At 44.1% G+C, this 12,670-nt stretch overlaps 1 protein-coding gene across 1 annotated transcript in view; it reads right to left on the bottom strand.

The window, feature by feature from the left end:
• Positions 1–1,059: 1,059 nt before the first annotated feature.
• The window catches only part of LOC127616690 (segment polarity protein dishevelled homolog DVL-3), a 30,491-nt gene continuing 18,880 nt past the window's right edge, over positions 1,060–12,670 (bottom strand). The window contains exons 12-15 of the mRNA XM_052088463.1: positions 12,213–12,344; positions 11,938–12,105; positions 9,970–10,173; positions 1,060–2,317 (exon numbers count right to left, since the gene is read on the bottom strand). Of these exons, the coding sequence (XP_051944423.1) occupies positions 1,959–2,317; positions 9,970–10,173; positions 11,938–12,105; positions 12,213–12,344 (863 nt within the window). The 3' untranslated portion in view covers positions 1,060–1,958. The remainder of the gene's footprint in view (positions 2,318–9,969; positions 10,174–11,937; positions 12,106–12,212; positions 12,345–12,670) is intronic.

Consider the following 12,670-nt stretch of genomic DNA (forward strand, 5'->3'; position numbering starts at 1 on the left):
TGTATTTATTCTGTAACTGTAACGGTATAGTTAAATATGTTTTTTCTGGATGCGTAACGTCGGTACCGCCCCCCCCCTGCCCCAAAAAAGCCTGTTCATAAAATCTTGGGTGATTATTACGCCCCCAAAATTAAAAAAATGTTGCTGTAAATTTCCACTGATTGAGATGTTTTACATATGTACTTATCCTCCCCTCCAGATTTCTTGACCCATTCCAAATCCAAAACATCTTGAGAAGAATCAGTATTCCACAGTCCATTTTTTTCCCAAAAAGTCTTAAAATTTTCTACATTTCATGAACAATTTTAATAACCATACCAACTCCACTTGATTCATAATCAATCCGTTATTGGATCCTAACAAAAGGCCGTGGGTGTGCTGTAGCCTATCCCAGCTGTCTATGGGCAGTAGGCGGGGGACACGCTGAGCGGCTTGCCAGCCAGTGCAGGACACACAAAAACAACTATTCATGCTCACAATCATACCCTGGACAATTTAGAGTGTTCAATCAAATTGCCATGCATGTTTTTGGAATGTACCCAGAGAAAATCCACTGAGGCACAGGGAGAACATGTAACCTCCACACAGGAAGTCCCCAGTCTGGAATTGAAACCCGCACCTCTCCACTGCAGCTGGGTTTTAAATGCCAGATATTCATTTGATATGCGTGCACAGCAGTGGACTGTATTATTTTGTTGTTGTTTTTTTTAATCCAAAAGACGATGCTTTTTTGTGCATCTGCACTGAATCAAGCTAACAAGATGATCTTCCTTTGGGGACTTGAGAAACATACATGAACATTACTGGTGTGGTCTTTGTTTTTGTTTTTTTAACACGTAAAAACCATCAGTCTCAAGAATTCTCAGTGTGGTATGAGTACTACTTGTTGGACATGGGTTGCTTCAGTGGTACGCAACTTTATAGAAGTGTTTGTTTACGAATATTTATTCAGGTAAAAACTTCATTTGTGTTTTCAGTCCAGTTATGTGCTGCACTACAACACATTTCGACTTTTTGTTATCAATCTGGTTTGTGCAAACACAACACATCATCATAAAGTTCAGTCATAAAACTATATTTATAAATAAAAAGACATTTCCTTGATAAAAGAGTAGTGTGAGAGACGTGGTAGGATTTCCCCCCAATCACTATACATTGCAACAAGACCAATTTAAAATGCTTGGGTTAAGAGAGTGAACTGTAATTATGTAGTGTACAAATTACTTGAGCCTTGTGTTTTGCACCGTAAAATAAAACTGGTTATGATCAACTACACATATGATCAAACATTGTCTTTCTGACAGAACTGAGATTCTCTTGAATTGTTCTTTTTTTTCCTCATTGGTCAAGCAAACATTTAAATCTGAACATGTTAACAGTGTCCAATCCAACGTTGTTTGGTCAGTGAAGGAGGCTAAAGGCCTTTTTCTCCATCAGTTCTGACAGGGACTCGCAGGGGGTGTGGGGGACAAAGAAAGTTGAGATAAGGAGGACAGGCAGGAGGGAAGAGCGTAGAGAAACACAAATGAAAAACATCCGCGTAGAAAAGCGCTGAGTCATCCTCCCAATCTGTCTGTTTGCACCATTTCCCTTTCCCTCCCTCTTACTGGCTTTTTGTCCTTGCACTAAATCTTCTCCATTGAGAGGCGGAAACTGACAGGCGCTTTGGTGCCATCTTCAGCAAATTAGGGAGTTGGGGTTAGGGGGTTCTTCACTGAAGAAAGTATGGCCACAACTACTTAGAAGATAAGAAGAGAAACACTAAAGAGGCAGTACATTTTTTTTCCTGACACGCATGCACGCACGCACACATTCACACACCAGGACCAGTTGCATCCATGCTTTTGGGAATTGGAAGCCTTGGAATACAGCTACTGCAACATTCACCTCTGTTCTCCTCCGGCACCAGGCGGCCCCCCAATCTGCTACGCTTTCATTTGCTCGCCCTCGAACCCGAGTCACATTACATCTACAAAGAACTCGCCAGCGTTGCCCACCGACATACGCAAGGACTGGCGTGACGCGGTGAGCTCGGGAGGGGCGGCGGCCAGCTCCCGGCCAGGGGGTGCTCCGGGTGCGGTTGTAGGCAGATGAGGCGGCTGCGGGGGCAACCCGGGGGGGCCATAGACGAGGCCCTGTCCGTAGGCTAACGAATGGGCGTTGGCACTGCGGTGGCTCAGCGAGCTACGGACGCTTCGCTCACTAGGGGGAGCCGCCGAGCGCTCGCTGGGCGCTCGCTGGCTCCTGATCTCGGCTTCGCTCCCACTGCCGCCAGATTTCCGCCCCTCGTTTTTGCTGCAGTTTGAGCCGCTGCTTTCTGTGGACACAGGCGAGCAGACAGTGAATATTAGTCGTGCGTAAATCATTGACTCAATCTGAGTCACAAACAAGGGCTGCTGGCTCCCACCAGGGTGCCAGTAAAAAGCCAACCGCACATATCTGACCTACTTTTTACACATAACATGCTTTTGTTTAATGGCGGCATAAAGGCCAATAATTTTTGTAACAGATCCGATGGCTCTTAATGACTTTAATACAAAAACAACTGCGTGTCAGAGTGCACTCTATAAAGTGGAAGTAAAATGTCGGCACACCCCAGTTCAAATGCCGTGTTTTTGTGATAAATCGTGTCAAAAATTCAGATTCAGAGATTCATTTGACCTATAGCTGCTACAACCTTGGAAAAAAATCCTTGTGAAAGACAGGAAGTAAAAATAAACAACAACGATACCATTTGCACACCTTTTCTATACCTTAGGTTGAGCCTGTGTTCAGAATGACCCAATCACGTTCAAACAAGTTAAGTCAGCACACGTTTGCCACCATTTGCAGGACCTCCAGGTTCCCTCACGTCATTGTCAGAGTTACTCTTGTTGCTGTGCAACTCCTCAGAAATGATGCCGGCTTCTGCGAATGCTCAAACAGTGCAAGCAGACATGTAAGACCGAGCATCTATAATCCATTCACATATTGCGGCATAACTCGCCCGGCGCCGCCTCGCAGTCTTAGTAAAGCTGTGTTCGCCATCGCTCCCACACCGGTCGCAACTTCACAATGGCCATTTCTGTCCATTAACACGGCAACTAATCACAACGGTAAAAGCCGACTCCACACTCCCTATTGTGCGTATTGCTACCGTGTTGGGCCCATTATTCTTTACAGTGTAGTCCACCGGGATATCGAAACTCAGCGGCACCTTGTCCAGGTTGGTGATGTGGGCTGGGTTTATTTGTTGGAAATCGTTTTGTTGGATTTAAAAATACAAAGTATGCTCGTCTCTTACTACTTGCCGTACCCCAAGCAGCTATGTCGGAATGCGAGAATTGGTTGAGAGAACAGTCTGTAATGAAGGCCAAGTGAGGCTGGCAGAGCAGCAGAATAAAGGATTAAAATCTCCAAGAAAGCATCTTTATTTAATGCAGTGCCTTTCAAATAGTGGGGTAGGGGTGAGATGTTTTCTTCTTCCTGGGGTGGGGTGGCATGACAGAAAATAATTGAGAAGCACTGATTTAATGTATGTAACGCATTACACTTTTTACTGCAGTAGGAATGGAAGATGGCTTTTCCTGGTAATCCACCCGACGTTCCTGCGCCACTGTTGTCCTTGCCCGTATGGTGCCGTGCAACTGAAAATACTCTATTACCAAAAATATTTGCTCACCCATCTAAATGAATAGAAACATGTGTTGTAATTACTTGGCCTGGCCACAGGTGTATAAAATCAAGCACCTAAGGCATGCTGACTGTTTTGACATACAATTGTGAAAGAATGGGTCGCTCTCAGGAGCTAAGTGAGTTCCAGCGTGGAACTGTCAAAGGATGCCACCTGTGCAACTAGTCCAGTCGTGAAATTTCCTCGTTCCGAAATATTCCACAGTCAACTGTCAGCATTATAAGAAAATGGAAGAGTTTGGAACAAAAGCAACTCAGCCACAAGGTGGTAGGCCATGTAAACTGACGGAGAGGTGTCAGCGTATGCCGAGGCGCATAGTGCAAAGAGATTTTCTGTACAGTCAATTGCTACAGAGCTCCAAACGTCATGTGGCCTTCAGATTAGTCCAAGTACAGTACGCAGAGAGCTTTATGGAAAGGCTTTTGTTGGTAGAGCAGCTACATTCCGGCCATACATGCAGTCGTGTAAAGCAGCGTTCCCCAACTTCTTTTGCCCCACGGACTTGTTTAATGTCAGACAATATTTTCAATGCTTTCCTGACAAACAACCCAGGACATTTTGCTAGGTCCTGGGTTTAATTTTAGCGGTAACTTATCACGTGACCGAGAAGCGCGCCTTGACCTGCGTCAAGAGTGACATACAGTAGACGGACGGATGTAACAGAGAATCTGGTAATTTTTTCAAAATAAAACATCTTTCAGCTTTCGAAATGAATAAAACTGAACGCAAGTTATTCTTTCTGTGCGGCCCGGTACAAAATGACCCATGGACAGGTACAGGTTCGCGGCCCTGGGTTTGGGGACCTCTGGTGTAAAGCACGCTACCACTGGACTATAGAACAGTGGAGACACGTTCTCTGGAGTGATGAATCAAGTTTTCCATCTGACAATCTGATGGACGAGTCTGGGTTTGGAGGTTGCCAGGAGAACAGTAGATTTCGGACTGCATTGTGCCAAGAGTGAAATTTGGTGGAGGAGGAATTACAGTGTGGGGTCGTTTTTCAGGAGTTGGGCTTGGCCCCTTAGTTCTAGTGAGAGGAACTTTGAATGCTTCAGGAAACCAAAATATTTTGGACAATTCCACGCTTCCAACCTTGTGGGAACAGTTTGGAGCGGGGCCTTTACGCTTCCAACATGACTGTGCACAAAGCAAGGTTCAAAAAGACATGGATGACAGAGTCTGGTGTGGATGAACTTCACTGGCCTGCACAGAGTCCTGATCTGAACCCGATAGAACACCTTTGGGATGAATTAAGCGGAGACTTGGTCGAGAAGGCCTGGCTCTCAACATCAGTGTGTGACCACACCAATGTGGTTTGGGAAGAGAGGTAAAAAATTTCCATGAACACTCTCCTCAACCTTGTGGACAGCCTTCCCACGAGAGTTAAAGCCGTGATAGCTAAAAAATGAAGACCGATATCATAATGAACGTTATGGGTTAGGAATGGGATGGCACTTAAGTTCATATATGAGTCAACTCAACTCAACTGTATTTATAGAGCAAATTCAAACAGCCATTGCTGCACACAAAGTGCTATACATGGAGCAACTAACATACACAACAGTAAAGCAACAAATCAGTAACAAAGACGGTAGAGAGCACCAAACAGTATAACTAAGATCATAATTTGGGTCATGCTGAGTCAAATGCCAAAGAATACAAGTGAGTTTTGAGGTGGGTTTTAAAGATGGGCAGCGAGGAGGCTTGCCGAATGTTCAGTGGGAGGTCATTCCAGAGAGAGGGACCAGCAACGGAAAAGGCTTGATCCCCTCGGAGGCTCGGTTTAGTTTTTGGTACGTCTAATAATGTCTGGTCCACAGACCTGAGGCTCTAGGCAGGTGTGCAGGAGCGGATGAGCTCAGAGAGGTAAGGTGGCACGAGGTCATTTAAGGGCTGTTCACACGGCAAGATTTGGTCCGGTGCTGCGCCGGGGCTGCCCCAGTAGAGCGTTCACACGTGCAAATTAGCTCCGGCGTAGCCCTGGAAAAGAGCTTATACCGGACCAAATTTGACCCACCTCAGGGAGGTGGGTCAAATATTTGCTCCGGGGCAAATGCTCGTTTGCGAAGCAGCACCGGTGTAAATTTGCACGTGTGAACGCAACTGGGTTAAATTTGCTCCAGAGCAAATGCTTGTGAAGAGTACATATGGCGAGAATGCGTTGCTTTCGTGCTTTGTCGGACTTCCGTAATGTGTTTGTTTCATAACGACACAAGACTTGGCTAGTAACATCTTTCCTTTTGTAGGAGACTGGACTGTCTCTGAGTTGTTTGTTCCTTTGTTGTTTGTTCACAACCCCCCACCCACCATAGAATTTATTTTGTGATTTCCTCTCTTGATTTTCTGTTTGGCGCATTAGTGTTTGCTTTTCTGAGTGTCATTGAAGTCATCGTTCATTTACGTTTTCTTGGGCGGTCGCTCTCGAGCAGAAGGCACGGAGACCGAGAAGGAGAAGGACGTGCCGGTCCAGTAGTCGCTTGAGTTGTGTATATACAGTACGTTTTAAAAATAACCAACACGACAGCTCGTTTGTTTTCTGTCGTTTTGCTCTGCTGCAGAAACTGCCGTGTGAACGACACTGTCGGGGCTGCCCCGCTCAGCGGCTTTGTACGTGTGAACGCTCCACACAATTTGCTGCGGTGCAAAATATCCCGCAACAAAATATCTCGGTGCAGCACCGGAGCAAATGTGTGCCGTGTGAACGGCCCTTTAGAGATTTGAAAACAATTAATAGGAGGTGATACTTTTGGTATTTTAAACTGTGCCTAGTAAGCATGTCTCTTCGTAGGTGCTATTTTTGGGACGTTTTGTACAATGCACGACCAGCCACCTACCGAGGACATGCCTTTAGCATCCTCAGTTTCCTCTATGTAAGCAATGTGTCGGCATAACATCAGCCTGCCAAGCGGACACCTCATCAAAGTCACTCAACGGCCTTTACAGATTTTGCGTTATTCGCGTCCCATCGCGAATTGCGCTCACACTCATACCCTTAGGACAATTTAGAGCAGTTGTTCTTAACCTGGGTTCAATCGAACCCCAGGGGTTCAGTGAGTCGGTCTCAGGGGTTCGACGGAGACTCTGTCATGGAGGTTAAGACACACCCGACTCAACATGTCCATTTGTTATGACACGCCCACTTGGCCATCACTGGCTGCAGATGATCACATGCATCGCTTGTCCAATCAGTGCTATGGGAAATTTAGCTTGCTTTGTAGTCAACATGTTAGTCATGATAGTACGTCGTACAATTAAAAAAAAGTACACTCATCTCTTGAATTTTTTTTTACTTTTTTCCGTTTTTAATAAATGCATTTTTCAATATCTTGAATTTGTAAAATATATATTTTTCACTCATGAAGAGTTTGGTGAATGTGCATATTAACTGGTTGTGTTCGGTAGCTTCAAAAACCACTGATTTAGAGTGTTCCATTAACCTGTCATGTTTTGTAATGTGGGAAGAAACCGGAGTATCAGGAGAAAACCCACGCAGGCACAGACAGAACTCTACACAGGAAGGCCGGATAAGACCTCTGCACTGTGAGGCGGACGTGCTAATTAGACGACCACCGTAAGCCTTATATTGTCTTTGAAGAAAAAAAACATTTGAGCCTGTCTACATTTTACAAAGACGCATGGTGTTAGTTGATGTAAAAACGTTGAGAACCAACTCACAAAACTTTAAACAGATGTTCTGGGATAACTGTGTGGGCAGACGGTGGGCTAGGTAAATATTACTAATATTTGAGCATACTGCTGCAACCACAATGTCTGACTTTACACTCCCACACTGTGATTATTTCAAATCCAAGTTGGTGGATGGCGGGCTTTTTGGGAGAAATCGGCTTACTTCTGACAGAGGCAGGCAATGTTCTTGTAGCCCTTTGAGCAGATTGAAAGTAAACATTGTTCACTGGTTCAATTTCTGGATTCAAAGACCAGACATCACACTTGTATACAAGTGGTACTTTATGCAATACATAGCATTAGTAAAGCTGCGCAACTGATGACAAACTAAAAGTGTTCCTAATTGCCTAAACTAAACTGTATATATACTACATACCTAACTATAATAATACAAAACATTCTATTTATCACTATTTTATCACTGCTCACTGCCAGTGCTTAAAGCACTGAATGTTCCCTTCGTGCATGCACCGTTTGGGAAATGCATATCAAATTATGACTCACCTGTAACCCCTGAATAAACCCGAATGGGTGTAAATGCTGTCACCAGTGGTTTGTTTCTTACAGAATCTTCTCACGTGAACGCAAAGATCCCGAGTGACAGGACACCCTGGCAGTCATTCGGGATCCATAGAACCATATAGTTACAGAGGTAACTTTTGTTTTATCATTACAGTCCCATTTTACTTTACTCTTAAAAACTAATGGCTTGCAGATATTTGGTTTAAAAACAAAACAAAATAAAGAAGATGCAAGGGTGTGCATGTACTTGCAATAGCAGCTAAGACTCTCAGTAGCTGCCCTGAATAAGTTAAAAACTTAGCTCCTCCATAACATACATTTGTCTCATTGTCGTGATGCATCACCTACCTCAACATAATTCCATGACACTAATTACCGTATTTTCACGACTATAAGGCGCCATTAAAAGTCTTACATTTTCTCCAAAATGGACAGGACACCTCTTATGGTGCGGAGCGTCTTTTGTATAATAATAATAATAATAATAATAATACATTTTATTTATAAGCGCCTTTCAAGACACCCAAGGACACTTTATGCGCTGAGTTCCAAAATCTGACTGACAGCCGACACGCTGTTTATATAGAGAAAAGGCGGAAGTGACTGTGGCCAGGCATGCGGGAAAGAAGTCGGCCAATCAGGGAAGGGTGGGCGTGTATATATATACACACATATATGGAGACGGAGAGACAGAGACAGAAAAAGAGAGAGACAGAGAGAGAGAGAGAGAGAGAGAGAGAGAGAGAGAGAGAGGACAGGCATGCTGGGGAGCAGTCCGCCAATGGGTGAAGGGTGGGCGTGTAAGTGGACGCTAAAGGGACGCCGCAAGCAGGTACCAACACCTGTATAGAGTGTGGCAATGTGCATTGTTGCAAAACAACTCCGGTTTTGGTTTCTAAGAACCCCCGAAAATAAATTCGACAAAGAGACACGCCTACGAAGCTCAGTTCAAACTTCAAGCCACCGGTTATGCTTTTGGCATGCGTGCCCATCTCACAGCAGCGGTGAAAAACCAAGTCAAGCAAATGAACTCCGAGCGTGCCGTTATTCCCGGAGGCTTGACTAAAGAACTCCAACCGCTGGACATCGGCATCAACCGGGCGTTCAAAGTAAAGTTGCGAACGGCATGGGAACAATGGATGATCGATGGCAAACACAACTTTACAAAGAGTGAGAGGCAGCGCTGGGCGAGTTACGCCACGAGAGGGAACGCTGCGTTTTTGATGGATTACGGTACTTGCACAATTGTTCAATTCTTTCTACACACACGCGCTGCCACCATGTTTCGCTCTGTTCTTTACTTTCAAATGCGGGAAAGCTTCACACGAGAGAAATGTTGACTTTGCTGTTGCTGCTCCTTCTTTCCGCTCGGCAATGCGTAGCAACTCACACTTTAGCATGTGATGCGTTCAATGACAACTGGGATAACCTCTGCTTCTGATACAGAGAATGAGGATTTCGATGGATTTCTGGGTGACGATTGATCGAAAAACGTGAGAACATTGTACGATGGCTAAATAAAATACACCCGAACTCAGTTCTGCTTTTGTTGCCTTTTTAAAAATGTGGTTTTAGCTTGTATCTGTATGTCTTGGCATGCTACCGTATGTTTCAAGCTAACGTGTTAGCGTGCGCGCATGCATGCCGTATGTATAAGCTGACGTATGCATTACCACTGTAAAACTGCGCCCATTAAGACAGTGCGGTTTGTCTATGTGTAAAATACAGAAATGTCACCAATTAATGAGACTGCGCCCAACCGTACGGTGCGTCGAATAGTCGTACCGTCCTACTTCTGTATTTCAACAAAGCTTTGGTGGCTTCTTAATTCAGAGAAACCACAAAAATTGCTGGGGATAGGCTTTGCAGAAATACAAAATAGGTGAATTTGGAAATAATGAACCACAAATATATGGGTGGCGGGGGTGCTGTATATCATCCAGCTTTTAAAAAATCTATATACAGCTTGACTCAATTCTAATAATCATGTCTGGAGTTTGCATGTGCGGACATAAAGGAACGGAGGGAAGTGTTGTGTTCCTCATAGGTGTATACAGTTTTATCACTCATTCGGTTTGTGCACTCACCGCTGTGCTGGCTTCCGGCACTACCAGCTGCTGGCCCACCGTGGAAGGGCTGTGGCAGGTCATAGGGGTGAGGGATAGGGAACTGGTAGGGCAGAGGCAAAGGCCAGGGAGCTGCCCCGGGGTGGGGCAGAGGTGGAAGGGTGTCCTGATCTGAGGCGCCCCCACTGGAACCATCGTGGTCATGGAGCGACAGGTGAGTCATATCTGTGGGACAAAAAAGGGGGGAAAAAAGACATTTTTAGCCTGTTTTACTCAACAGTTGTTGACATACAGTGCCGTTAAAAACTACTTGCCTTATTCCTTATTTCTGTTCTTTGCATATTTATCACACACACATATTTCAGTTCAAACCAATTTTCATTTCACACAGAGGCAACCCCAGGAAATACAAAATCCAGTTTCAAAAAGGCAATTGAATTCATTCAGGCAAAAAATAAAATGAAAAAAAAAGCTACCTGCCCCTATACTATGTGAAAAAGTAATTGCCCTCTTAATGTAATAATGGTTTGTGCTACCTTTGGCAGCAATAATTAAAATCACGCATTTGTGATAATTAATTGGTGATGAGTCTTTTACATCACTGTTGCGGAATTTTGGCCCGCTGTTCTTTGCAGAATTGCTTCAACTGGAGGGTTTTACAGCATGAACTGCCAGTTTAATGTCACATCACAGCATCTCAATTGGATTCAAATTGCAATTGGACTCCAAAAAATTAATTTTGTTTTTTCAGTCATTCAGAGGTGGACTTGCTGGTTTGTTTTGGATCGGTGTCCTGCTGCATGATCCAAGAGCACTTGAGTTTGCAGGCGCAAACTAATTGTTGGACATTCTGCTTCAGCCTTTTCTGGTAGACAGTGGAATTAATTGTCCCATCAATCACAGAAAGTTGTCCTAGTCCTGAGATACCAAAGCAGCCACAGACCATCACAGTACCATTACCATGCTTCAGTGTTGGCATAATGTTCTTTTTATCAAATGCTGTGCCATTTTTACCCCAGATGTAACAGTCGCACATCTTTTATTTTCTAAAAGGCTTGCGCATCATCAAGATGTCTTTCAGCAAATGTGAGACGAGCCTTTGTGTTCTTTTTGGACAGCAGTGGTTTTCACCTGGGAACTCTCCCAAGAATGCCATTTTTGGCCAGTGTCTTTCTTATGGTACAGTTGTGAACACTGATTTGAACTGAGGCCAGCGAGGTCTGGAGTTCTTTGGGTGGTGTTTTAGGTTCTTTTGCAACCTCGTGGATGAGTCGTCGTCGCACTCTTGGAGTAATTTTAGCTGGTTGACCATTTCTTGGAATGTTTCCTATTTTTCCCCGTTTTCCCCATTTGTGGATAATGGCTCTCACGGTGGTTTGATGAAGCCCCAGAGGTGTGGAAATGGCTTCGTAACCTTTTCCAGACTGATAGATTTCATTCATTATTTTTTGTAAGTTCATCTTGAATTTCTTTGAATAGCATGATGCGTATGTTTCTTGAGATCTTGTAGTCTACTTCACTTTGTCTGACAGATTCTATTTGTGATTTCTGAATCCAACAAACATTGATGCCATGGTGTTGCTTGTGAAAGTGAACTCAAGATTTCCCAAAACTGTCTTTAGTCTCTGTTAGTTTGTGATTTAACAAGGGGAACAAATACTTTTTCACATTGGGACACAGATTTTTGGATGTTTTTTGCATCTTGATGAATTTCATTCGCATTTAGAAACTACGTTTTGTATTTCCTTGGGTTTCAGTCTCAGTGTGATCTTAAAATTTGTTTGACGAACTGAAGCCTCGGTATGTGATAAATATGCGAAGAACATAAAAATCAGGCAGGGGGCAAGTAGTATTTCACAGCACTGTATATGCTAATCTTATGTAAATGATATAGAAATAGTTAAAAAAAATCACAATGTAGACCGTACCGATTTTGTTTTTTTGAAGTCTACTCAACATGTTTTACTGGAGAATTCCATTTCCACTTACTGCCACAGAGGTCTCCAAAAACATAGTAGCACTGCTCAGAAAAGGTGATCTTGTTGACAGTATGTCGGATGTAACCAGCCTTCAGAAGGTTGCTGGCGTATTTACGCGCTTCTCTGCGATCTGTGAAGCCTTCCACGTGATGGAAGAGCCAATCCACCACATCAGAGCCTAATGACACAATAGAATAACATTGTTTCAAACTCAACTCAAAGACTCAAAGGTGTGGCTTTGAAAGCAGAAAAAAAATTGACATGTCTTATTTTCCAGGACAATACCAATGAAGGCGTTAGCGATGGTGATCTTCAACCACATCCTGTCTCGCACTTCCAGGCCTGACTCTGGACAGGCCATTGCCTTGGCAACTGTTGCCATGTCACTGTGAATGGAGAGGTGGAAGTCATCAAATCCTAGGAAGACAAGAGAAGATATGTATGCATTAACATAGAGTCCCATCTTAAGCGGTATTCACACAAGATTTTGACCAACACAGCACAGCAAACACTTAAGGCTGTTTTGCACCCTGCACTTAGCACAGCGCAGTATGCCGTCTTTATTGTTGGAGCTGCCGTTCCGCAACGGCGCTGCATTGTTGTGTGATAGGTGGCAGCATGCAAGACTGGCGCCTGCACGAATGGGCGGCACATCGCAAAAAGTTCAACTCGGCAGCAAGGCACTGAACATCTCGCCGGATCCATGAAGAGAAATGTTGGTGCAATGATTTCTGAGAGCCAAC

This window comes from Hippocampus zosterae, chromosome 15 (assembly GCF_025434085.1).
Source record: "Hippocampus zosterae strain Florida chromosome 15, ASM2543408v3, whole genome shotgun sequence".
NCBI classification, from domain to species: domain Eukaryota; kingdom Metazoa; phylum Chordata; class Actinopteri; order Syngnathiformes; family Syngnathidae; genus Hippocampus; species Hippocampus zosterae.